The 26,455-nt window shown below is 40.1% G+C and overlaps 5 protein-coding genes across 5 annotated transcripts; 1 reads left to right on the forward strand and 4 right to left on the reverse strand.

Moving 5' to 3' along the window:
* Window positions 1–403: 403 nt before the first annotated feature.
* uri1 (URI1 prefoldin like chaperone) lies at window positions 404–7,379 on the reverse strand. Its single transcript, XM_053319631.1, has 11 exons — window positions 6,998–7,379; window positions 5,919–5,953; window positions 4,613–4,691; window positions 4,212–4,347; window positions 2,978–3,069; window positions 2,817–2,880; window positions 2,539–2,731; window positions 2,211–2,442; window positions 1,900–2,048; window positions 1,515–1,755; window positions 404–1,029 (listed from the first exon to the last, which is right to left on the reverse strand). Exons 1-11 carry the CDS (start codon window positions 7,067–7,069, stop codon window positions 844–846), a joined length of 1,479 nt encoding a protein of 492 aa, XP_053175606.1. The 5' UTR covers window positions 7,070–7,379; the 3' UTR covers window positions 404–843.
* A 2,534-nt stretch (window positions 7,380–9,913) lies between these two features.
* zgc:112052 (protein C19orf12 homolog) lies at window positions 9,914–11,290 on the forward strand. The gene is made up of 3 exons (XM_053319251.1): window positions 9,914–10,022; window positions 10,397–10,557; window positions 10,765–11,290. Exons 2-3 carry the CDS (start codon window positions 10,398–10,400, stop codon window positions 11,028–11,030), a joined length of 426 nt encoding a protein of 141 aa, XP_053175226.1. The 5' UTR covers window positions 9,914–10,022; window position 10,397; the 3' UTR covers window positions 11,031–11,290.
* A 1,473-nt stretch (window positions 11,291–12,763) lies between these two features.
* Window positions 12,764–13,731, reverse strand: LOC128358834 (metallothionein). Its single transcript, XM_053319229.1, has 3 exons — window positions 13,648–13,731; window positions 13,486–13,551; window positions 12,764–12,916 (listed from the first exon to the last, which is right to left on the reverse strand). Exons 1-3 carry the CDS (start codon window positions 13,670–13,672, stop codon window positions 12,825–12,827), a joined length of 183 nt encoding a protein of 60 aa, XP_053175204.1. The 5' UTR covers window positions 13,673–13,731; the 3' UTR covers window positions 12,764–12,824.
* A 1,991-nt stretch (window positions 13,732–15,722) lies between these two features.
* On the reverse strand, window positions 15,723–16,537 carry LOC128358812 (metallothionein-like). The gene is made up of 3 exons (XM_053319205.1): window positions 16,443–16,537; window positions 16,268–16,333; window positions 15,723–15,926 (listed from the first exon to the last, which is right to left on the reverse strand). The coding sequence occupies exons 1-3, from the start codon at window positions 16,465–16,467 to the stop codon at window positions 15,835–15,837; spliced, it is 183 nt and encodes a 60-aa protein (XP_053175180.1). The 5' UTR covers window positions 16,468–16,537; the 3' UTR covers window positions 15,723–15,834.
* A 2,256-nt stretch (window positions 16,538–18,793) lies between these two features.
* LOC128358813 (metallothionein) lies at window positions 18,794–19,919 on the reverse strand. Its single transcript, XM_053319207.1, has 3 exons — window positions 19,830–19,919; window positions 19,655–19,720; window positions 18,794–19,017 (listed from the first exon to the last, which is right to left on the reverse strand). The coding sequence occupies exons 1-3, from the start codon at window positions 19,852–19,854 to the stop codon at window positions 18,926–18,928; spliced, it is 183 nt and encodes a 60-aa protein (XP_053175182.1). The 5' UTR covers window positions 19,855–19,919; the 3' UTR covers window positions 18,794–18,925.
* Window positions 19,920–26,455: the final 6,536 nt, after the last annotated feature.

Here is a 26,455-nt window from a genome sequence, read left to right on the forward strand (position 1 = left end):
AACTATGACTGCACTTTTACTAACTGGAGTGAGTATTTTTGTGTTCAGTTGATGTTACAGCATTGATGAGATTTTATTGCTCCCCTAAATGTTTGGCTGAAATTTGATTCAAGAGTGGTGCTTTACTTAGCTCTTCAAATTCTAATCTACAAATGGGGTAACAGTGATTCCTTAAAGACCATATTAGCTCAGTCAGTGTCATTTAATAGCTGTTTAAGGACCAACACAATTTACACTAGGTATCAAAAGCTAAAATGTTTGACTATTACACGCTATTGCTATGCAGTGTAATGACAACTTGAGAAAAACCTTTCAAAACACTTTCTGACTTAAATATTCAGGATCCATCCTTTCAGGTACAGAACAAGATATTTTCTTTCAAGAAAGGAAGATGAAACAAGGATTGTAGCCAAAATCATTTATTTTCCTTTTAGTTTCCATCAATAGTCTTTTTTTTTCTTTACATAAAGCTTGTCACAAAGGAATACATACATTCATTAGGCAGGTCAGGACAAGGTAAAATGATATCTAACTGACACCTGATTCTGTTTAATTATCAATACTTGAAAAGAAACAAAAAAAAGGCAACTCATCCTAAGTGGGAAAGCCTACAGTCTTACCTAAACTGGCAATAGCATGGATCAACAGAAAAGCAGTTGACAGGTTAACAGGACTTCTTAAAAAAACATGGCAGATAGCAATCAGCTAACACAAGCCGGAAAGACTGAATGGTGATCAATCAAAGACGAGTGAAAGAAAGGAGTGGAGAGAAAGGTTTGTCCAGTTGTAGAAAAAAAAGTAGTAAGAAGTTATTGTGAACCATGAATATTTGCTCGCCGACAGTCACTTCTGCTGCAACCTGGCAGCTTTGAACTTCGACACTCTTTTCGCAGGCTGCTGAGGCGGGGCGTCGGACGTCACCTCCTCCTGTTTCCTCTCCAGTATGGTTGGCAGAGCTGGTGGTGCAATGGTCAGATGGGGGACAGTCGAAGGCATTGGGTCCTTTTCTACCACTGTGCCTGAAAAGGCCTGCAGAAGAAAGAAACAACACTGATGTTAACTTTGATGACTAATAACCTTCACCTCACAGAGATGGCAAAAGTGTAGGGTCATTGATTATCAGGCTAGAGAAAGCATTAAATCCTCCACCTCCCCCGAGGTGACAATTGGTTGCTCTGGATGTCAGTCCTATGATGACCTTGGTGGTGCACTTGAACATAGTTATCGTGTTAGACCTGATGGTCCATGCCAGATAAGGACATCCACAAAAGTGTTGAACTGTTGTCATGCTGGTTATTTTGTTCATTACGCCTCTTCTGACTATCATTTAATAGTTGTTCAGACACATTATTCTCCAATTTTAACTATTTTGATGTACTCATTAAGGGGCCTGAGATTCAAAAGTGTCATTTTATTTAACTGCTTCATAAAATGCAGAGTCTCTCATACTGTAACTGCACTGTAGAGACATGACAAGACAACAAAAGCTAAAAGACAAAGCATGTGTCCTCTACCTCAAACCGGCTGGCAGGGTGTAGCGGCACTGTTGTTGGACTGTCCTCTTCCGTGATGCCGTCACTGGTGTCGCTGTGCGTTGCCTCATCATGGCTGAAGCTGCGACCGACCATCCGGCGTTCTTCAAAGTCTGCCGCGCTGCTCTCGCTCGTGTCACTGCACACGCTGTTCTCTCGGCTACGTGACTTTAGGATGGACTTCCTGGGGATGGGCTCCCCGTTTTTCACATCCACAAACAACCTGACAGAAACAACAACAACCGGCCGGTGTCACTAAACAAAGACCAGTTTCTGTTTTGACAAAGTATGATACGACTGAATTTATTCCATGTGAATGTCAGTAATTCATTAACTTTGGTGTACTGCTCTAACATATTGCTGTTACCTATAAATGTCTGCTGGTGTTGTGATTTTGTGAAGTTCGTGATGCGAGTGTCCGTTGTGGCCGTTTTTCTTTTTCCTCTTTGAATGTTCTTTCTGTTCTTTCCTTTCACTGAACTTCAATGTGGTGTTTTTTCCCGTGTTTATCCTCACCTTAAACAAATGACAAAGACAGGTTTGAAGTGAAACAAGGAAAGCAGGAAAAGGATAATGAGAAAGTTGACGAAACAAAACGTAAAAGGAGAGAAGAGAGGGGGAAAGATACAATATCTTTAACATTAAATCTGTAAAATGATGAAGATATTTGTCACTGACCTTCTTGGGTTCAACTGTGTGAGAGAAATAAATGGTGGGCAAACAGCTGCCTTCCTCTTCTTCGTCATCTTCTTTCATGTCTCCGCTGGGTGACGCTTTACTGTGGGGTACGGAGGACCAACTTGGCTTCAGACTCAGTCCATTTACAGGAGGAGCAGCATCTCCCTCTTTCTCCTCCTCTGAGGAAGAGGATGACGTGTCCTCACCATTTATGTCTGCGTTATCAGATAACCTGAAGATAAAAAACAAATACATACATGTGAATTACTCACCAAATTTGAACGTTCAGGTGTAACTTTGAACAGTTTCACAGAGCATGTTCATGTACCTGTCCCGCTCATCCTGGAGCTCCTCCAGTTTCTCCAGTTCATCCAGTCGAGCCCACAACTCCTCCTTGCTCATGATGCCTTTTCTGCTCCCTCCATTTGTGTTTTCTTCATTCTCCTCATCCTCCTCTTCAAGATCCAACACGGCATCCAATTTAGGCTTAGAATTTGGTTTGTGGGCTACTCTTTGCTTTCCTGTTGAAGCAAATAAACCATGAGACAGAACTTTTTACATATTGTCTTGAGTTTGATGTAGAATCCATTAAAAGCTGTCACCTACCTTTGGTGGCAGAAGTGTCATTGTTTCCGGTGTCTTCTCTGATTTCAACATACTCCCCTTTAGTCTAAAGCAGAAGCAAAGTCAATACATTTGTTTCATTCACTATTCACACATTTATTTCTTCTGAGCATCTTATTTGACTTTGACAGAATGCTACATACAGTTGACATGGTTTCCAAATCCTTTGCCAGCCCAACTCTGGCTTCAAAGTTTTTCATCGTCTTGGACAGATCATCAATTTCACTCGTTACATCTGCAGAAAAAGGTGAAAGATCATCATGTTGTGCATTCTGGGAGGGGGAGACAGACTGACAAAACTAGCAGAGAAAAAAAACAGGCTGCAGATCAACATAGATTCCAATAAAACATTCGACATAACACTGACAATGTGCAGCTAAAGAGTTAAAATCCTAAACAAGTTGGGGGGGTAAAAAATTGAAAAATGATGACACAAACAGTTCATAATATCTTCTGCCCTGAATACTACTCTGGATCATTAAATCTTCACAACAATTAAGCCCTTTTACTAATAGCAGCAGAGGGCCCTTGTTTCCATGGCGATTGGGAGCCCCTCCAGTCAGTGCATCAACTGGAAGTGAGGAAAGGTTAAACACAGAAGGCCTGACAACTCAGCCACTGTCTGACACATTTCAGCTAGCTATGTTGGTATTACAGCATTTAGCTCTATAATGGCGGGGTGGGCAGGGTCAGAAGATTGGTGGGGTGGAGTGGGGAGGAGGTGGCGCTGGTGGTGATGGGGGGGTGGGGGGGGGCAGACGGCTGTGGATAGGCTGTGGCAGCACATTTCTGCTTCACTAAACACTCTAATAATGTTCACATCAGAGATCATTACTTGGGCCTATTTGACTTCATACAAGATATTTCAGACCTGGAACGAGCAGGAAGGAAAACATACAGGGCAGTATAGCGACACATAGCCTGTATTATAATAAACACATCATTTCCTGTATACGTTCTTGCACTTATATGAACAATAATGTTACCTAAAGCAGGATCTGATCTGACCACATGGAAGACAAAGGCTATGAACTACTATCACAACAGGATTTACAACACAAGACAATGGTGAAACCAGTGCTGCAAAAGTGTCAAAAATCACACATGCTCCAACACGTCGCTACAGTTATTACAAGCAGCATTACAGTTCAGTGAAGGGATAATTTTGCATGGCGCAGATATTAAAAAAAGTTTCTTCTTAAGTGGTGAATCATGCAAACTCTGTCAGACAAGTGTTCAAACAAGCTACCTCAATTAATGCAACAGCACCCTCTGCTGGATAAAGGAGAGCAGTGTCGAGCTACTATATTTAAAAATAAAATGACGGTGTCTTGTTTTCATAGAGAGCAGGTAACAATCTCTTCCAAACAGACTCACAGTTCATCCTGTGATCGACTATCTTCTGAGCCTGCTTGGCCGAGCACTTGGAGAACCAGTTGTCACCGAGCAACACCGTGACCTCGTTTGTGTGCACCAGCTTCCCAGGCATGAAGGCCAAAGGGCCAAATGGCACCTGTTTATAGCACAGCGGATGGAAAAAGAGCAGACAGAAAAACCCATTGAAACAAAGCAGAATGTGGACATATAAGTGAGAAAAGACATGAACAATGTGTGACAGTAGTGAAGAATATATATTTAGCATCTGCTTCTGCAAAGTTAAGAATAACAGTCCAGCTCATGACACTGGAATTTAACCTAAAACCAATCCATTATAAACATGTTGTGTAACAATATGTGTGTTTCCTCTCCTGTGTGTTGTAAATAAATTTAGCGCTCACCATGATGTCATAGGACAGTTGATCTGGAAGTGTTGTAAGGCGGTCCTTCAGGGCTTCATAATCACCCGACACCTTTTTCCTGAAAAATCAGGGATTCAGAATGACGTAAGGCGAACAACTCAAATAAACTGTTTTTTTCATTTGTGGTCACATCTGTGTCTGAAGCCATTGTTATCTAGTTACAGTTGTTTGACTTATTTTAGAACAATGGAGAGCAACCCACAGCAAGGGGGGTGATGGGGAAGTTCCAGTTTCCCCCGTCAGGGGAGACAGTAGATTTGATGTAACATAAATGAAATGCTGCAATTATTCATAACTTTCAATGAGTTTTCCAACATTCACAAGTATACTAGTGACAGAAGAATGTACTGTTCTTCCCAAAAGCCCCTTATTAAAGACTTCATTTCATCAGTTTTCCTCACTGGCTGCAAATTTAAAAAGGGGCTATTATTATGTTTCAATGCTTATGTGTATGTATTTGGGATGAGAAGGCTGCTGTGGTGCTTGATCTTTGTGGTATTTTAACCAAAGTATATCAGATACATTTGATTAAAACTACAGGGAACTGTGTTAACTTGTGGAAAATGGTATAACATAACGTTATATTCAAGTAGTTTTTAGTCAAACATGAAAATAGACCAAACAAAAAGTTAATGATGTCTCCCAACTCCCACCGTGGCTCCTGAGGTTGCTGCTGTATACTGAAATTCTCCTTCTCGCCACAACAACTGTATTTGGGAAGCAGGGATGAACCACCTAATCAAAGCCTGTTCACAACAAATGCTTCTGATTAGTCGGGGAGTGGTTCATTTGTTGATTTTGACCAGAGCCTGCACTCTCAATGCAAAGCATCAATACTCCACAGAATCGTGGAGGCAAAACTCACAATTATTATAATAAAACAGATTGTGCAGTTGAAACATGGAGCTACACCAACAGTGTTTTAACCTAATGTACAACCTAACTGACAGAAAGAACAGTTGATAATGACAGAAGCGCATTATCTGATTTCATTTTACAATTGGTTGTATTCATAGAAATGGAAGAAAGACGAGTACATGAGGTTGCTTTTCCTGACAAAAAAAATTGAAAAATCTTGACTCTGACTTCCCAAACACACATTACTTTACATGGCAGGAATTGGTAAAATAATATTGAGCTTTTGAGTGAATTTCTTTGCACAAAGAAATGTCAGAACTTATCGACCATTCTGCTTTTAGATGTAAATTCGAGATTTTAAACAGTGCAGTCAAATGCAAGCAAGATAAAACCGACACTGTGCAACTGCTGAAAAAGCCATGCTTACCAGTGCTGTATCCGACTTTCGCAGTCTTTCACCACCTGTTTTTAGGACAAATAATTTAAACATTGAATATTTAATAGCCTAAAAAAAGTTAGAGGACAACAGTGATAATCACCGCAAGCAGATTCTCTTATCATAAAAATCTTTTGGTTAGTACCATTATTGGACCGAAAACTACAAACACACATATTGAGAGTATAATTTCAAGGTTAAAAGTCATGCACTGAGAAACATACAACACACCAAAGCAAAACAAGGAAGCAGGATGTCATGACAAATGCCACAGCTGTAAAAACTACATTCAAATATTTAGGAGGGCAGCACAGGCACCCCCACACATACCTACTCATATTATTTAAATACTGCACTGTAAGAGTGTACTGTATGACTGTATGAAAGATTTCCACTCTCTCTATAGTCAACACTGAATTCTTAACCAAAAGTAAAACCTTTTAAGTCAGATTTGTGTGATTTCCTGGTAGTGTTAAGTGAAAGCATGGAGGCCAACAAACCTACAAGTCAAACTAATAGTAATGTTTGGAGTATAGAAGTCAAATGAAAGTCAACATAACTAACTTTATGCAACATTTATTAAACAGGAACTTGAATATGTAATGTAGGTCAAGCCTAAACTGACACAACTTAGACCATGGACTCCCATCTGATAAGACTGTTGCTTTTAAAATGTTTTATGACAGGAAGTGTATGAAACCCAAAAACAACACAGCCACACATTCTGTTGTTTATGGATGAAATTAAAGTATAAATGATTCCCTTTTGTCTGTGGGACCCTCTGAAAGCACCTCAAGGACTCTCTGTGGGCCCCCGCACCCTACTTTGAAAACCACTGGGTTAAGTGGCTGCAAGGGACTGGGAGGAAGCTTCTAGAAAAAAATGAGCAGTCAAACGAAAAGGTCACAACTTATATATTTGCTACATGATACAATTAGTGCAGGAGTGTTTACAGTTGGTGTAAAAAGCAGTTGGGCAGACCCACTCGTGGCTCAAAGACCGCGTGGCTGGGCTAAACGAGACGTTGGTTGATAGCCAGCAAAGTGTTCAGTATCATCTGGTTAAATTACCTTTTCGTGCTCCTCTCGAAGCCTGACAACTCCACCGAGATGCTCTAAATCCATTGTACTTTTTTCAGCCATTGTCAACCCACTTGCACAGCAGGAATATGTGTTGTCTCTTTTTTTTTTTTAAACCCCAAAACAAGAGCTCAGGATTTGTTGTGAGTCCTAAAGAAATGTTTATGAATGCAGCAGCAGCTATTCCTGAGACCCGTTCCGGTGTTATTCATCAGTGTGGCAGTGGTTGATATCCACACTTTCGGAAGTGATAGCATCTCACACTCTCATTTCAGGATTTCTGCATTATTTCCAAAAATATCCACGGTTTTAATAATCCCAAGGCAAATATTCCTCGTCACTCTCGCTGCGCCATGCACACCAGACCCCCACATCAAGCTTCTGGAAATGACTGCATTACATCCGGTCGGGTTATTCGACATAAAACAGCTCAGTGGCAGGTCTGTAGTCAGTAGGCTATGTGTGAGGTTACTTTCATTTCCCTTTTGGTTATGTAAAATAAACGTATTTTTTTAGTAACAGCTCATGCGTGGTCTTCACTCATTTGTCCAGCCTGTCCGGCAATTAGTAAAATATTAACATAAACCATAAAACAAATAGCATATAAGGGGTGTGTTGTAAGCCAGTACCAGAATCACAATACAATAACAAAACAAAATGATCCTAAGTAAAAAAAAGTCTGCATTTGTGTTGCTGTTGATTTTATAAAAAGTGTTAAGTGTTTGTACCATATTCATAAGGCAGTGAAAACAGTCATTAAAAATAGTAGCCTAATAAAATCAGTCATCAGAAAAAGTTAAAAGAGAATCCATTTATAAATAGATATGCTATAAATGTAAATATACTTTTCATGTTTCATAAAGGGTTAAAATACTTATGTTATGTTATGAGAAAGAGGTTAAAATGGTTAAAAACTAGGTTACGGTTATGAATATGTTGAACTCTTAATCAAGGTTGATTAGTTTTGCCTGCCGAGGCCACTCTGCTTCACTCCTGATGAAGCTGCCAGAGAGGAAGCCTTACGTCCAAGTAGTTTCTTGATATTTCCCCTTTTTCAGGGTGTAACACATTCAAATTTGTATTTGTCTCCCTCCACTCAAAAATATGCTTCATTTGCTTGTTTGTACACTTTGTACACACGGATGTTGGAGTTTAGCTGTGTAGGATGATAGGCTATGTGTGCACAGGGGCGCATTAACATCACTGGAGGCCCCTGGGCTACAGAACTTTATGAGGCTTTCATATGAATCTGCTACAGAATATGTGACATATGTGACACAACTAGTTAGGGGCATATCTTGGTCCATTCAATTTACACAAGTGTGAAGTGGAAAGAGCCAGTGCACAAACACTGAAAGCTGACCAAAGGAAAAACTAAGACACACAATATTGTTCCAACTAGAATACTGTCTTAATACATGTCTGGAGTGGGGAACAAAAAGTATGGTTGGGTCCCTATTAACTCGCATTCCTCCCAGAATATAGATCAGAAACCTATATTTCCAAAGCAGTTCAGAAAACACATATAATATTACACACGCTATCTCTCCCACTCTTATTTTGAAGACGAAATATTACAACTTCCGTTTTGTAGCCATAACAAACGGTCTTGACGCAACTGTCTCCCGATGTACTCTGGGTAAATGTGGACGATTGCAGAAATGTAAACAATTGACACACTTAAAGCAGTTAAAATACTGCTGCAGCTGCACAGACGCAGTAACACAGTGACAAACAGAGTCATCTTCAGATATCAGTCTATTTGAAAACTACCACTGGGTTTCCTCCCCATGGGACTCGGTGGGTTTGTCCTTTTGCACAAATATCATAGTTCCAACCTTTATTCACACACACACACACACATGCACATAATAGAGCATGCAGCTATCTGTAGGGATTAATGAGATCAGACAGTGTTGCTGTGAACTGAAGAACAAGTATGGATTCAGAATATAAATAATCTCTAATGCTTCCAGCCCCCTTCTAGCATGACGCTCATTGGCTGATGTTGTTGCTTTTAAGGGTTGTCGGAAATGTCAGAAATAAATTAACGCAATAGAAAAGAGGCCCAAGAATCAAGAGTCCCCTAAAAACATCAAACGACCCTTAATTTGCTCCTTAAAACACACAGAAGATAGAAGATTTTGGAACAAGCTGAAAAGCGCTTACTTAACAAATTAAAGGACGAGTACACCATTTTCAAGTCTCTCTTAAAACAAAAGGTGCCCAAAAAACATTAAAATATGTTTTCTTCCACATACCTCCTTCTGTGCAGAAATGTATTTAAATGTCTATCTGAAACTAAAACATCGAAATGAGTCAAATCAAATAGATATAATTCAAAGTTAGAGTCTTTTTTAGTGCAACGTTCCTCTTTTTGTGACCATAGGCCTACTTCCAATGCAGCTCAACAGGGGAACACAGTCTGAGGAAACACAAAGAGGGAATTTGATGCTAAAAAGACTAAATGTGGCAGAATCCACTTTATATGACTCAGACTGCTGAAGCCTCATACAAGCTTTCATATCAACTGTTAAATATATTTTTTGTACAAAATGACGGTGTGGACACATCCCCTCATTTACACTGAACGGGATTTTTTTTTAACAACAATTATAAACAGGAAACCCTCTTTCAGTGTTCATATGTGCACCAGAAAGACACACTTTAAAAAAAAAAAAAAAAATGAAAAAGTTACAGGGGTATGTGAACGTCTCCACAATTTACACATTTGCTGTTGTTTACTATTAGAATAAAGTTATCAACATATATCAATATCAATATTGTCAATGAAATTCCTGTAACACTAAGTAACAATGGTAGAATTCGGGGTTGTCGATGGTCCCTGAACGTATCATTGCTGTCGCTCCTATGCTCCCATCACGCTTTGCGGTTAGTCTATTGACTATAATAGTCAACCTCAGAAATCAAGAGTAGCCGACGGGATAGAGCACAGTTTAAAATAACAGTGTAAAATCAGCTCAGCTAATATTGATGTGGATTTCATAACAGCAAGGTATGTTTACATTGATGTGTCTTATCACAGCAGGACTAGCCTCCTATAGTCATTTGTATAAAGGGGCTAAAGATGACACTGTAGCCCATGTCCTGTACTGCTTTCTGATGCAATCAGGGCTATAACACCATTAAATAGTGTCGTGTGTAGATCATTGAATTGCCAAATATAAGAAAATGTGCCACTGTGTTCAATAACAGTTAGTTAATTGAGCTCAGTTAGTTAATTGAAATTAAGCTTACTATTAACCAGCATTGTAACAATATTTTCCTGATTTCTTATTCTATCCTTATTGTTTGTGCTGGATTGTTACATAGCTGACACTTAGGCTATTTTCTGTCACATCTCATGAACATTGTAAATATGATTCACAGTATGTGTCATCGGATCGATGATGTTATGAAGCTGTGTTGTGAGTTATCTGCCAATCAGCAAATCCAGACCACAGTGAAGGGCTCAGGGAAGGGAGCAGCAGCAGCTGGTGGTCTGGCCTTCGCTGGAGGGTTGGTTGGAGGTCCTCTAGGTATTGCAGTGGGTGAGTGGAAAAATGGCAACAATTATTTGTATATCTTGTTTAAGAATAGTCATCTCATTTGTGACTGCTGGTATAATGATATTTAAATGTATGTATTCTGTTCAAAATGTATAAAAGCAAATGATTTATTGTTAACATCTGTTTGTGTGTAGGACGGATCAATACAGTTACTTCATTTCAAAAGTTCTAAACCTTCCCCCCATGTAGGTGGTGCTGTAGGAGGCCTTCTTGGCTGCTGGCTGACCAGTGGACAGTTTAAACCGCTGCCTCAGATCATCATGGAGCTCAGCCCTCAGCAGCAGGAGAAGCTTTACAGTGACCTCTTGGCCATCCTGGGAGACATTCAGTGGACAGATGTGGCCCAGCTAACAGCTCTAGTGATGGGCAATGCCGCACTGAAGCAGCAACTTACAGCCGCTCTACTTGGGTATATCACTAAGGAGCTCCAAGCAGAAGTGCATTATGTGGATTAGAGTTTGAAGACACGCTGCCTCAGGAGGAGCCTTTGAAGAAAACAATAACTGTTTTTATAAAGTTGGAGAGACTTAATTAAATGTGAAATCATATAATGTAAAATTGTGAAGACATCACAGTCTTGGTAACAGGTAACACGGTTTAAAGTTTGCCAATAATGTGAATTCCAACAGCTGTATAACTGGATATATTTATTATGTGAAGTGCACTTATCAGCTGAAGGATTCTTTAATTATGCCTACAATGGCACTGATCAATAGGGGTGGGGGGGGGGGGGGGGGGGGATCGATACAGCATAGTATTGCAATATTTTGGTACTAGAATAATAAAATTAAACTGCTTTTTAGTCCACTAGATGGCTATAGTTTGTCTTCTGGTGAGGCCAGCAGAGGTGACAGTCAGCATGCAGGATGTAGTTTTCCTTTGGGGACATAATTTGCAGTTGAAAAAACGTAATGAATTGCAATATATCATGTTGTGATTCCCACCCCTACTGATAAACTGGCTTTAGAAGTCACTATGAATTAAGCTTTGAGTATATAGACTGTTCAAAGGGTACAAAATACCAATCATATACAATGTGAAATATATTATTTTGATTTTATGTAAATATATTAAGCACATCACTATAAGAGTAGGGATTTACCTGCATTTATGCAGGGTATGTTTGACCATTTCATCAATAAAAACAAATAAAATACAGTTTCATATGTTTACAAAGCACACTTTGTTGCCCAGGATGAAACCTGTAATTGAACTGTAAGAAGAAGAAAAAAGACCCAGATATCTACACTATCTTAAGATATAAAATAGTGCTGGTAAAGAAGAGTGGGGCGGCTTCTCAATGCTACTACTGAGCAGATGTAGATGTCATACCTATATGACAGATGACACTCTGTCAAAGACCCAGCTGTCTTATGTATAAAGTAGAATTTATACTAGCAAATAATTCAGAAAAGTAAGGCACATTTTGCTGGGCTATGATTGTATTCATAGTTGACATAGGCTATTAAATAGTTTATACAGTGGTTATTTCAACATGTAATTTAAACCTCCAACAGAAAGCAGTTTAACACGTCCTCTCATCTAATATCTTACTTCGTAGATTCACATTTGACACTATTTTATTATACATATTGGAGTCATTGATTAAGACTAAAATGTGACTGTATAATAAAATACTTCCTAAAAATAAGATTAAGGCAGATATGGCCAGAGAATGTTAAATGATTGAGTAATGAACAGTGATACTGCATCTCCAGACAAAGCATTGAGAATTAATTCTGCCTCAATATCTATCAGATTGCAGAGAAACAGAGCATCCATGTCTGGTAGTTTGCTTCCGGTAGAAACTCAGGGTTTCTTAAAGAAAATGTTCATAGAGTCAGTTACTATGGTGACTGACTCAGTTTCAGTTTCCTCATCTCAGGGTTAACTTAGAGTTTTCCATATAACCCACTTTCTGGAATACCCCTTGGTGTATTATGCATGCTGGTTCACTGTACTGTGATGCACTTGAGCTGAAAGCAATTTATGTTTAACTAAAAAGCTAGTCAGGTCTTTCAAAAAGGCCTTGACTTACTGCTTCAGCTTTATACACTGCTTACATATTGTGAGCATAGTTTCATGACCTCGTTAGCCCACTTTAAGCAAAATGAGTACAAACAACCATATTAAAGATTTTTCATTATTGAAAGAAAATTACAAAATCAAAAACAAAGTGATGACAATTCAGATTCAGTGTTCACACAGGCTCCATCACATGAACATGGACTGCTGCTGATGCAGGCTCTTCACTGACAGCAGCTGGTATCACAGGTCTTCCCTTTGCACACACAGCCAGAGGCACACTTGCTGCAGTCAGATGGGCAGCATGAGCAGCAGCCTGCAACAGGAAAAACAGTTAGAAAATCCTAAAATCAATCTGTTCCTGAAAAAAATAAGCAGTTGAAGCTACCCTGTAAGTCCAGGGTGAGGATAATACACAACTAGTGGTGAGGTGGATTGGACAAGACCCCCTGATGTAGCCAATTAAGCCAATTACAGCCACCTGGTTTCTACATCTTTAGCAGAGAGGCAGCATTAAAAGCATGGCCAACTATACATTTAGATGACTCAGTCTTAAAGAAGAAAAAAAAAAAAAAAAAAAAAAAAAAAAGAAAATGCATGAAGAGTCACCTTGACTAGATTCAATCACCAGCTGACCGATGTCTAAGACTACGTTTACATGTGCCCGGCTATTTTCATAAACGGACATTTCATCCTCTGTTTACAAAAAACAAAAAGTTTTCCAAAATCTCCACTCTGGCCGGAGTTTTTAAAAAGCATCGTTTTCAGGGGAGAATTCTCCGTTTGCGTCTAAACTGAGAGTGCAAACGATGGTTAAAGTCTCCATTTTTAAAGATAACCGGGTACGTATAAACGTGGTCTGAGTATAGATGTAATTTGACTTACTCTTCTTGCAGGTGGTGCAGGAGCAGTTTGTGCAGGTGCAGGATCCAGCACAGCTGCAGGTTCCAGCTGAAAATAAGAGAACAGGTCAAACTTTAGGAATATATAACCTACCACAGCTGGTCTCAAAACACCAAACCAACGACATCTTTCTATTTAACTTACTCTTGTTGCATTCACAAGGGTCCATTTTTCTCAGTAGTTGTAGTTCTCTTGTTCAGAGTGTGGAGCAGTGACGTCTCTTCTCGTTGGAAGTGGTGTTGTGACTGGGAGAAGAGGAAGCGGCGCTTTTATACCGTCCCGGTGACAACAAGACCGGGTGCAAAACTGTCATGTCACGCTGTACGCAGGCACGTAGTTCATCATTACAAAGAGGTTTGTGCACACGACCTTAACTACTCTGCAGATTCCCAAGCGACGAGGTGGCGCGTGCTCTGACAATTACCTAAAAACACTGTACCCCGTGTGCTCCCTGAATGTGGGGCCCGTACACCCCGGAATCATGTATAACCTATGTTTACATGTAGGAAAACAACATTAATATTATTATTATTAATAATAAAGTGGGTTACAGAGTAGAACACATAGTTGCTGTTGTTTCTCTACAATATTGTAAATGAAGATTCCTCTTCAATGGTCTTTCGAGGTATAATAAAGGTTCATAATAATGATAATGATAATAATAAAAATATATGTTCATTTTTAAGTAAATGGAAATGTGTCTAATTGATACAGCATAGTATTGCAATATTTTGGTACTAGAATAATAAAATCAACTGCTTTTTCAGTCCACTAGATGGCTATAGTTTGTTTTCTGGTGAGGCCAGCAGAGGTGACAGTCAGCATGCAGGATGTAGTTTTCCTTTGCAGACATAATTTGCAGTTGAAAAAATGTAATGAATTGCAATATATAATCGCAGCATATCACAATATATTTAAAATCACAATATTATCGTATTGTGACACAAGTATTGTGATTCCCACCCCTACTGATAAACTGGCTTTAGAAGTCACTATGAATTAAGCTTTGAGTATATAGACTGTTCAAAGGGTACAAAATACCAATCATATACAATGTGAAATATAACATTTTGATTTTATGTAAATATATTAAGCACATCACTATAAGAGTAGGGATTTACCTGCATTTATGCAGGATATGTTTGACCATTTCATCAATAAAAACAAATAAAATACACAGTTTCATATGTTTACAAAGCACACTTTGTTGCCCAGGATGAAACCTGTAATTGAACTGCAAGAAGAAAAAAGACCCAGATATCTACACTATCTTAAGATATAAAATAGTGCTTGGAAAGAAGAGTGGGGCGGCTTCTCAATGCTACTACTGAGCAGATGTAGATGTCATACCTATATGACAGATGACACACTGTCAAAGACCCAGCTGTCTTATGTATAAAGTAGAATTTATACTAGCAAATAAATCAGAAAAGTAAGGCACTTTTTGCTGGGCTATGATTGTACCTCGCTTTGATTATTTTCATAGTTGATGTAGGCTATTAAAGTAAATATTAATTCAGTGGCTATTTCAACATGTAGTAATTTAAACCCCCAACAGAAAGCTGTTTAACACATATGTCCTCTCATCTAATATCCTGCTTAGTAGATTCACATTTGACACTATTTTACTTATTATACATATTGGAGTCATTGATTTTAAGACTAAAATGTGACGGTGTACAATAAAATACTTATTAAAAATAAGATTAACAAGAAGGCAGATATGGCCAGAGAATGTAATGAACAGTGATACTGCATCTCCAGACATAAGGCATTGAGAATTAATTCTGCCTCGATATCAGATTGTGAAGAAACAGACCATCGATGTCTGGTAGCTTACTTCAGGTAGAAACTCAGTTTCTTCAAGAAAATGTTCACAGAGTCAGTTACCATGGTGACTGACTCAGTTTCAGTTACCTCTCTTTCTGGAACAGATAAGAGTTTCCTCATCTCAGGGAAAACTTACTGAGTTTTCCATATAACCCGCTTTCTGGAATACCCCCCTGGTGTATTATGCATGCTGGTTCACTGTACTGTAATGCACTGAGCTGAAAGCAATTTATGTTTAAGGAACTAAAAAGCTAGTCAGGTCTTTCAAAAAGGCCTTGACTTACTGCCTACATATTGTGACCTTAGTTTCATGACCTCATTAACCCACTTTAAGCAAAGTGACTACAACATACATATCCATGTTAAAGATTTTTCATTATTGAAAGAAAATTACAAAATCAAAAACAAAGTGATGACAATTTTCAGTTGTTGCAACAAATCAGAGTCAGTGTTCACACAGGCTCCATCACATGGACATGGACTGCTGCTGATGCAGGCTCTTCACTGACAGCAGCTGGTATCACAGGACTTCCCTTTGCACACGCAGCCAGAGGCACACTTGCTGCAGTCAGATGGGCAGCATGAGCAGCAGCCTGCAACAGGAAAAACAGTTAAAAAATCTATGATCAATAATCTGTTGCCAAAACAAGCAGCAGTTGAAGCAACCCTTTAAGTCCAGGATGAGGATAATACACAACTAGTGGTGAGGTTTATTAGACAAGACCCCCTGATGTAGCCAATTACAGCCACCTGGTTTCTACATCCTTAGCAGAGAGGCAGCATTAAAAGCATGGCCAACTATACATTTGGATGACTCAGTCTTAAAAGAAAAAAAAAAAAAAAAAAAAACTAAAATTGCATGAAGAGTCACCTTGACTAGATTCAATCACCAGCTGACAGTTAGATGTCTGAGTATAGATGTAATTTGACTTACTCTTCTTGCAGGTGGTGCAGGAGCAGTTTGTGCAGGTGCAGGATCCAGCACAGCTGCAGGTTCCAGCTGAAAATAAGAGAACAGGTCAAACTTTAGGAATATATAACCTACCACAGCTGGTCTCAAAACACCAAACCAAACATTAAAACCAACGACATCTTTCTATTTAACTTACTCTTGTTGCATTCACAAGGGTCCATTTTTCTCAGTAGTTGTAGTTCTCTTGTTCAGAGTGTGGAGCAGTGACGTCTCTTCTCGTTGGAAGTGGTGTTGTGACTGGGAGAAGAGGAAGCGGCGCTTTTATACCGTCCCGGTGAAAACAAGACCGGGTGCAAATCTGGCATGTCACGCTGTACGCAGGCACGTAGTTCATCATTACAAAGAGGTTTGTGCACACGACCTTAACTACTCTGCAGATTCCCAAGCGACGAGGTGGCGCGTGCTCTGACAATTACCTAAGAACACTGTACCCCGTGTGCTCCCTGAATGTGGGGCCCGTACACCCCGGAATATATGTTCATTTTTAAGTAAATGGAAATGTGTCTAAGGAGCTGTCGGCTGTTGGCATGTCTAGCTCTGGAGAGATGATAGGCTATTGGAATGGATCAACTAAAAAGAAAAGAAAAGAAAGAAAGAAAGAAAGAAAGAAAGAAAGAAAGAAAGAAAGAAAGAAAAGGACTTTGGTCATTTGTGGAATCCTTACATAGACTTTTTAGAAACTCAAGATTGTGATTAATTTGAAACTATCTGTTTGTTTCTGCCAGATTGGGGGATAATTTATTCACTTCATTTGTTAAAATCTTCATGTTTAAAGACAATATGAAACCCTCAATAAAAATGTGTTTTTAAAGTGGAAGTGTCTTCTATCAAACATCCTCTTTAATTTGTGTGGTTGCTATTGATCTTATATGGAGCCCTGTGTGGTTATATGGGAGCAAAATAATACAAATCAATTCATACAATTCTATAAATAAATAAAAAAGTCTAGGCCTATAGGCATTGTCATAACAATATTGTATCGATACAATGACGCCAAGTATTGATCTTTTATTATATGAATTGCAAATGAAAATGTAAGTTTTTGGTACTAGAATAATAAAATCAACTGCTTTTTCAGTCCACTAGATGGCTATAGTTTGTTTTCTGGTGAGGCCAGCAGAGGTGACAGTCAGCATGCAGGATGTAGTTTTCCTTTGGGGACATAATTTGCAGTTGAAAAAATGTAATGAATTGCAATATATCATGTTATGATTCCCACCCCTACTGATAAACTGGCTTTAGAAGTCACTATGAATTAAGCTTTGAGTATATAGCACTGTTCAAAGGGTACAAAATACCAATCATATACAATGTGAAATGTATTATTTTGCTTTTATGTAAATATATTAAGCACATCACTATAAGAGTAGGGATTTAGCTGCATTTTTGCAGGGTATGTTTGACCATTTCATCAATAAAAACAAATAAAATACAGTTTCATATGTTTACAAAGCACACTTTGTTGCCCAGGATGAAACCTGTAATTGAACTGTAAGAAAAAGAAAAAAGACCCAGATATCTACACTATCTTAAGATATAAAATAGAATAGCCACTGGGGTGGCTTTTCAATGCTACTACTGAGCAGATGTAGATGTCATACCTATATGACAGATGACACTGTCAAAGACCCAGCTGTCTTATGTATAAAATAGAATTTATACTAGCAAATAATTCAGAAAAGTAAGGCACTTTTTGCTGGGCTATGATTGTACCTCGCTTTGATTGTATTCATAGTTGACGTAGGCTATTAAACAAAGTAATAGTTTATACAGTGGCTATTTCAACATGTAGTAATTTAAACCCCCAACAGAAAGCTATTTAACACATATGTCCTCTCATCTAATATCCTGCTTAGTAGATTCACATTTTACACTATTTTACTTATTATACATATTGGAGTCATTGATTTTAAGACTAAAATGTGACGATGTACAATAAAGTACGGCAGATATGGCCGGAGAATGTTAAGAAATGACTGAGTGTAATGAACAGTGATACTGCATCTCCAGACATAAGGCATTGAGAATTAATTCTGCCTCAATATCAGATTGTGAAGAAACAGACCATCCATGTCTGGCAGCTTGCTTCAGTTAGGAGGAGACGGGTAGAAACTCAGTTTCTTAAAGAAAACTTGCCAGCGAGCAGGTTATGTTCACAGAGTCAGTTACCATGGTGACTGACTCAGAGTTTCAGTTACCTCTCTTTCTGGAACGGATAACAGAGTTTCCTCATCTCAGGGTTAACATACTCTGAGTCTTCCATATAACCCACTTTCTGGAATACCCCCTGGTGTATTATGCATGCTGGTTCACTGTAATGCACTTGAGCTGAAGTCAATGTTTAAAGGAACTAAAAAGCTAGTCAGGTCTTTCAAAAAGGCCTTGACTTACTGCTTCAGCTTTATACACTGCCTACATATTGTGACCATAGTTTCATGACCTCATTAACCCACTTTAAGCAAAATGAGTACAACATACATATCCATGTTAAAGACTTTTTATTGAAATAATTACAAAATCAAAAACAGTGATGACAATTTTCAGTTGTTGCAACAAATCAGATTCAGTGTTCACACAGGTTCCATCACATGAACATGGACTGCTGCTGATGCAGGCTCTTCACTGACAGCAGCTGGTATCACAGCTCTTTCCTTTGCACGCGCAGCCAGAGGCGCACTTGCTGCAGTCAGATGGGCAGCATGGGCAGCAGCCTGCAACAGGAAAAAGTTAGAAAATCCTATGATAACTAATCTGTTACCAAAACAAGCAGCAGTTGAAGCAACCCTTTAAGTCCAGGATGATAATACACAACTAGTGGTGAGGTTTATTAGACAAGACCCCCTGATGTAGCCAATTACAGCCACCTGGTTTTCTACATCTACAAGTTTCCGTTTACACTAACCCGTGTATGCCGTCAAGAGCAGCTCAAACCCACGTTAGCCAGTCAGAATCCCGCATAGCAACAACGTCACTTCATTCCTCCACATAAAAACACTTGTATTTGCAAATGCAAACTAATACAAAAGGGATTGTACCAGCATACATGTGACTGCTATTCTGCATGCATCCATGATCACCATAGATCATAAACAGATTGTAAATTGTAAACAATGTCGCATTTAACCCAGGAGCAGTTTCCGGCTCCCCAAATCTCCGTTTCTCTGTTTACATGCAAACAGAGTTTTCCAAAATCTCCACTCTGGCCGGAGTTTTTAAAAAGCATCGTTTTCAGGGGAGAAAACTCAGTTTGCGTCTAAACTGAGGGTGCAAACAATGGTAATGACTCCGTTCTTAAAGATAACCGGGTACGTATAAACGTGGTCTGAGTATAGACGTAATTTGACTTACTCTTCTTGCAGGTGGTGCAGGAGCAGTTTGTGCAGGAGCAGGATCCAGCACAGCTGCAGGTTCCAGCTAAAAATAAGAGAACAGGTCAAGCTTTAGGAATATATAACCTACCACAGCTGGTCTCAAAACACCAAACCAAACATTAAAACCAACGACATCTTTCTATTTAACTTACTCTTGTTGCATTCACAAGGGTCCATTTTTCTCAGTAGTTGTAGTTCTCTTGTTCAGAGTGTGGAGCAGTGATGTCTCTTCTCGTTGGAAGTGGTGTTGTGACTGAGAGAAGAGGAAGCGGCGCTTTTATACCGTCCCGGTGACAACAAGACCGGGTGCAAATCTGTCATATCACGCTGTACGCAGGCACGTAGTTCATCATTACAAAGAGGTTTGTGCACACGACCTTAACTACTCTGCAGATTCCCAAGCGACGAGGTGGCGCGTGCTCTGACAATTACCTAAGAACACTTTACCCCGTGTGCTCCCTGAATGTGGGGCCCGTACACCCCGGAATCATTTATAACCTATGTTTACATGTAGGAAAACAACAACATCATCATTATTATTAATAATAAAGTGGGTTACAGAGTAGAACACATAGTTGCTGTTGTTTCTCTACAATATTGTAAATGAAGATTCCTCTTCGATGGTCTTTCGAGGTATTTTAAGGTTCATAATAATAATAGCCTAATGATAATAATAAAAATATATGTTAATTTTTAAGTAAATGGAAATGTGTTTAAGGAGCTGTCAGCTGTTGGCCTGTCTAGCTCTGGAGAGATGATAGGCTATTGGAAAGGATCAACTAAAAAGAAAAGAAAAGAAAGAAAGAAAGAAAGAAAGAAAGAAAAGGACTTTAGTCATTTGTGGAATCCTTACATAGACTTTTTAGAAACTCAAAATTGTGATTCATTTGAAACTATCTGTATATTCATGTTTAAAGACAATATGAAACCCTCAATAAAAATGTGTTTTTAAAGTGGAAGTGTCTTCTATCAAACATCCTCTTTAATTTGTGTGGTTGCTATTGATCTTATATGGAGCCCTGTGTGGTTATATGGGAGCAAAATAATACAAATCAATTCATACAATTCTATAAATAAATAAAAAAGTCTAGGCCTATAGGCATTGTCATATGTAATTCATGCACTCACAATTAACCAGTTGCAGGATATCACAGTAGATTCACATTATAGCTTTTTAATACCATCTACCCTTAATTAAATACTGCATTACATCACTTTAAAAACAGAATTATGTATTCCTTCTATTATTAATTTAAAAGCTTATTAAATAAATATTAATTAATGGTTTGCTTGACTAGATACAAGAAATGTCAGTGTCATGATGAGTTTGAGGTCTACAATATAGATGCAGACGTGTAATCAGCTCTAGGCATTATTAATTGACTCGTCACATGTTTTTCTCTCCTTTTTTCATCACTCGCGCTCGAGAGCAAAACTAAACAGCCTATTGTAATAGTGATATCTTCTTGTGCCGTGTGCTGTCGGAAAAACCCCAATTCACGACGAGTCGGGTGCACACGACCGAAAAGCCTTCATGTTTTTGGACGATGATTCAGGGCAGCGTACAGTACGCCTTATTAAACAACCTAAAGCATTACTCAGAGTTTACACTGAAATTAGGACATTAACGGTTGTAGGACAGCCTGTTTTACTGTTGTTCGCAATTCTGTGGACATAGTCAAAACTTTTAGCTCATGTCGACAAAGCACGCTTGAATAAGTGAGTGTTCATATTGTCGTTTTATATATTTAGCCTGCACATATTTCCACATATTTTGACATGTATTGACAACTTTATGAGGATATTGTGATACTTGGGAGTCAGCTGTTGTGGAAGGAGCTTGAAGGCAACACTCCTTTTTTTTGCACTCGCCACGCAGCGTTTCTACACCTCATTGACAATAATGTCAGTGTGTAATGAGCTGAGTCATTAAGTGACCAATGCAAACCATATAATGGACCGAGTGAAAATTAGAGCCGGGTGCTGTGTGTCTTAAAGGCAGAGATAAGAGACACTATAAAAATGATATGGATCAACCATTAAGCTTTTCACTGATGGATTAGGGTTTAAGAGTTAAACCTATCCACTTATGAGCAGTAAACAGAAACATGCAGATAAGACTAAACTTAAACTTTTTTGCATTGTTAGTTATTTACAATGTGAAAGGCTTCGTTTTTCTTTTCTTCTACTTCCTCCTCGTCTTTCCCTACATTTCATTTGTTTCTCTCCTTTGTCCTTTTTTGTATCTCTCCCCTCGTCTCCTTTCTCACCTCAAGCTCACCTCCTTCCTCTCATTTCCCCCTCTGCCTCCTTCATTGCCTTCCTTTCCTTTCCTTTTTTTTTATTATTGTTCTTTGCTCTCTGTTTGTGACTTTTTGGCACGCACATGAATATAGAACAACATCCTGTATTCTTTCAGTTTAAGGCAGATCTGAAACAAGCTTTAATAAACAACAATTGCTTAAAATGAGAATGATCAGCTGAAGTGACTCTGACCTCGACTGAGCCTCCAGAGCTTTGTCTTTTGTCTTTCGCTCCGGATGATCCGCCTTTCCTTCTCGCTCAGTTGGGCTAGGCTTTGCAAATTCTCCTCTTTTTTTCTGTTCATATCATTTTGGTGACAAAAGACACAAATAAAATAGGTTAAAATATAGTCCCATCATCACTTTAGATACACACTCAAATACAACATAGCCAGTTACATCTGACTTCAGTCTATCACATGAGTCTAGCCAGACGTAGACTGGACCAATTAAGATATATCTTTTCTCTTTCAGTAAAAGCTGTTTTTCTTGCTGTAATGATTCCTCCTGTTCACACTGACCATTAGAAGATCCCTTCATAATACACTTACAATAGAAGTGATGGAGGACTAAATCCACAGTCCTCCTTCTGTGTAAACATGGATTTAAAAGCGTGCAAATGAGTCAAATCAAGTAGATATCTTTCAACGTTACAGTGTTACAAAAGACAATGTGTTTATTTAACAAAACAAAGGATTATACGCAGCTGCGGACTTGATCTACTTCACTCGAGAGATCTGCAGAAGAAGCCATACGCAATATTAATTTCCTTTTTACCTTATAGTTTGGGGTGATGCTATGTGCCACTATCTCATTGATTCACACTTGTTGCTATTGATTTACATGTGGGACTTTCCATACAGTATGTGTACGTGACATTTTTTTTATCAATTGATGACTGGCAGTTATCAGTTTTAGAGCATGTGTTCAGTTTCAGCTTCTCCTTTCATCACCCCACAGGAACCATAAATCCTAAAGAGGTGCGAAGGAGATGGGTAAATTGTCTAGCTGCTGGCTCGCATTGTTTTCCTCCTTCCTCTATATCATCAGCAGCATGTGGCCTTTAGTGCTTAGCTTGGAATAGAATACATGGTTTTCACTTCTATATTCTTGAGTTGAACAAGAGATCTTAAACTTGATGAACTTCTAGAGTCAGCAACACATAGCATCTCTCCAAACCACACTGACCTTTGTCTGACTCTACATTTTTGATGAGACAAGCAAATGTTTGTTGGTATTATGTTGTCTGATTAAAGTTAATTAGCAAAAGAGTATAAAACCATCTCATCAGCTCAACAGGGAAACACTAAGAACTAAATTTGATGGTAAAAAGACTGTAAATGTGTCAGATATCACTTGATATGACTAACTCAGACTGCTGAAGCTGAATAGAAGCTGATCATCTACTTTTAAATCACTGTGTGGACACACTGTGGATTTAGTCACTTTACATTGAAAGCACATTTAAAGAGGATCTTTTAATAGTCAGTAACAGGAGAAATTATTACAGCGAGAAACTGTTGTTTTAACACTAGAACCGCCAAGGGGTCATGTTTACCCCCCTGGCGTAACTCTGGTAAATTAAAACTCCTACATCTTTCAGTTCATGAGTTTTCCTAAAATGGGTTTATTAATCATCTAGTGAATTATGGGGGCTGTGAGATAAAAAGAAAAAAACACACCTGAAAAATTGTGAACCTGTCCTTTAATTGGGCATTCATCTATAGTTAATAAATTCAGTGTCTCTAGTTGAATAAACTCATCATGATACAGGTTGATGGTCTACCTGCTGGGCATTGCTGCCTGATGCACCTCCTCCGGTGCCTTTTCTGCATGTGTGCTCCTAAGAACACCTCTGAGGGCCTAAGCGGGTCATCAGCTGGGGACCACCAGTCATGGATGTTTCGCTCCTTTAACCCCAGTACATCTCCTGGTGGCGGAGCAATGGCAGGGATCTCTCCCTGCCACCCCCTGCTGACGCCCTAGGTGTTGTTCGGCCCCCAACTCCTATGCTTCCTCCTTAGCCACAGCCAGAAGCTGCCTCTCTCTGCCTCCTCTGCCAGTTCTTTGACGGCTTTCCAATGTTCCCCTCCTATGCATCCCATGTCACAGAGTAGGCGAGCAGTTGAGGAGCCGACAAACCCCACTTCGACAGGAGACATGATGGCCTCCCAGCCCGCCTCCCTGCACTCCGCCGCCAGGTCAGCATACTTGGACCGCTTCCGCTCATTGGCAGCCTCTATACCCTCCTCCAACGGGACAGTGAGCTCCACCAGCAGGACCGTCCTGCGAGCCTCTGACCACATAACTAGGTCCGGCCGGAGCGATGTTTCAACAGTCTCCATGGGGAACTGGAAACTGTTTCCCCAGGTCGACCCTCATGGTCCACTCACTGCCGGGTGAGAGGAGTTTTTCTGTATATCTCTGCCGGGGGGGGGGGGGGGGGGGGGGGGGTTGATTTTCCACAGGTCAGACCAGGACATAAGCCTGTCTGTGAGTCCTTCCCATGACGTCCAACCTCCCTGCCGGCTCTCAGACACCGCCTTGATGTTGATGCGTTCCTGCTCAGTCTTTGCCACTTCTGCCACCACCATGGCTTTCCGCTCTTCCTCGGAGGCCTTCGACCAGAACAAGGATGTCTCGCCCCTCCCAATTCCTGCTCGACCCTCCTGGACTCTGCCGACTACCTCTAGGTGCTTCAGCCTGCCGATTGCCCAGTCGACCTCTTCCTGGGCTTTTCACTTCCTTCCCGTTCTTACCTGGGTGCCCGCTGCTCTCACCAGCTGGTCAGAGGATTCCCTCAGCTCCAGCACCATCCGAGCCTTCTCCTGCTTGTATCCCAAGCTGATGGATTGCAGTGGCAATTGCAGCATGGTCCTGCCGAAAAGGCCTACATCTGAGAGGCATCTCGGCAGCCCCAGCCACTTCCTGATGAACGAGTTTGCCAGCCCGTCCATCTTGCTTGCCACTGGGGAGGGGAGGTCGCTCATCTTCAGAGGCCACATCACCCTTCGGTACAGTATGAACTGGTAACTCCATACTTTATACTTGCCGGGGAGCTGGCTCTGGTTGATCTTAGCCAGGCCATCTGCGATCTGCTTCCCCACCTGCCTGTCAGAGAGCTCTGCTGTATAGGTCCGGCCCAGGGTACAGATGGGTTGACTCGCCAACTGCGACAAAGATGGTGTGGTCGCTTCTGATCCCTTTCCTGAGGGACAGACTACATGATTTGGAGGGTTTGATCTTCATCCTTGCACAACCCACAAGCTCGTCAATCCTCTTCAGCAGTCTTGATGTGCATGCTGCTGTCTGGAGAATGGTGGTGATGTCGTCCATGTAGCCTCTCACTGGTGGTAGCCTTTGACCTGATGGCAGTTTCACTCCTCCGACCATCTCCCTTGCCCCAATGAGGATGATCTTGAAGGCTGCAACGAACAGGATGGGAGAGATCGAGCATCCCATGGCAATACCCACTTCCAGCTGTTGCCAGCCTGTGGTGAGGTCCTGATGGGTGCAGCACATCTAGCGGTCTTTGAAGTACTTGTCTACCAGGGCTCTGATGCAGACTGGGACGTGGAAGAAGTCCAAGACAAACTCAATGAGTTGGTGGGGGACGGACCCATACACGTTGGCAAGGTCCAGCCACACAACATGCAAGTCACCTCCCTCTCCCTTCGCCCTCTGGATCTGCTCCCATATCACATATATATGTGACACTAATATTTTAAAACTGAAGCAGACTGAAAGTGAGAGTTCCTCCCCGCCTCATGGCCTGAAGATGGGACTCTGCATCAGATCATCAGCTTGTGGCTGGTGACCAGCCTTGGAGCAGAGCTTATTTACCTGGGCTTTGGTGCTCTTAGCTTCTACTGTGTCTTTGACCACAAAATCATGAAACATCCACAGTTCAATAAGGTAGGCTGTTTAACCCTTGAGGCACCCTTAAAAAAACATCCACTGTTTCACCTAGGGACCCAAAACGGTCCCTCTCAAAAAAGTGTGATAAAAATGTAATATATGAACTTTTTTTTTCACTTTCACCACATCAAATCTTTTCAACAACTTCAGACCTAACCATACATATAAAGTTTTTTCATATTTTTTATGTTTTTATGCCCTTTTTGATCCCTCCTGGCTCTCAGAATCCTCACTACTGGTAATATCCTCCCCAGTAACAGTAGCCTTTCCACTAAGGAAGTTCCTGGTAAAATTTAGGAGGCGGGACCTTTACAGGAACGTCCTCTCACTCTGTCCTCTCAGCTGTTGTGTCTCCATAGCAAAGTAGGACCCAGATAAAACCCACCATGACATCACAGAAGCGACTCGCCAAAAAAATAAAGAAAATGATGAGGAGATAAACATGGAGGAGGTGAACATGGAAGGAGCTGAGGTGGTTGCCGTGTTTCTGGTTTGTGTGTTCGTGTACATGGTGGTGGACACTATGGACTTATTTTCCAGCGGGGTAGACGCTTTCT

This window comes from Scomber japonicus, chromosome 5, assembly GCF_027409825.1.
Source record: "Scomber japonicus isolate fScoJap1 chromosome 5, fScoJap1.pri, whole genome shotgun sequence".
NCBI lineage: Eukaryota > Metazoa > Chordata > Actinopteri > Scombriformes > Scombridae > Scomber > Scomber japonicus.

Bases quoted from the DNA above. Each gene is read 5' to 3' on its own strand.
- LOC128358812 (XM_053319205.1), bottom strand. From the start codon at position 16,467: ATGGACCCTTGTGAATGCAACAAGA. The intron at 16,334-16,442 runs GTAAGTTAAATA...TCTTATTTTCAG, and splicing joins CCCTTGTGAATGCAACAAGA to CTGGAACCTGCAGCTGTGCT. The intron at 15,927-16,267 runs GTAAGTCAAATT...TTCCTGTTGCAG, and splicing joins CTGCACCACCTGCAAGAAGA to GCTGCTGCTCATGCTGCCCA.
- uri1 (XM_053319631.1), bottom strand. From the start codon at position 7,069: ATGGCTGAAAAAAGTACAATGGATTTAGAGCATCTCGGTGGAGTTGTC. The intron at 2,881-2,977 runs GTATGTAGCATT...CTTCTGCTTTAG, and splicing joins ATTTGGAAACCATGTCAACT to ACTAAAGGGGAGTATGTTGA. The intron at 2,049-2,210 runs GTCAGTGACAAA...CATTTGTTTAAG, and splicing joins ACACAGTTGAACCCAAGAAG to GTGAGGATAAACACGGGAAA.
- zgc:112052 (XM_053319251.1), top strand. From the start codon at position 10,398: ATGTGTCATCGGATCGATGATGTTATGAAGCTGTGTTGTGAGTTATCT. The intron at 10,558-10,764 runs GTGAGTGGAAAA...CCCCCCATGTAG, and splicing joins TCCTCTAGGTATTGCAGTGG to GTGGTGCTGTAGGAGGCCTT.
- LOC128358813 (XM_053319207.1), bottom strand. From the start codon at position 19,854: ATGGACCCTTGTGAATGCAACAAGA. The intron at 19,721-19,829 runs GTAAGTTAAATA...TCTTATTTTTAG, and splicing joins CCCTTGTGAATGCAACAAGA to CTGGAACCTGCAGCTGTGCT. The intron at 19,018-19,654 runs GTAAGTCAAATT...TTCCTGTTGCAG, and splicing joins CTGCACCACCTGCAAGAAGA to GCTGCTGCCCATGCTGCCCA.
- LOC128358834 (XM_053319229.1), bottom strand. From the start codon at position 13,672: ATGGACCCTTGTGAATGCAACAAGA. The intron at 13,552-13,647 runs GTAAGTTAAATA...TCTTATTTTCAG, and splicing joins CCCTTGTGAATGCAACAAGA to CTGGAACCTGCAGCTGTGCT. The intron at 12,917-13,485 runs GTAAGTCAAATT...TTCCTGTTGCAG, and splicing joins CTGCACCACCTGCAAGAAGA to GCTGCTGCTCATGCTGCCCA.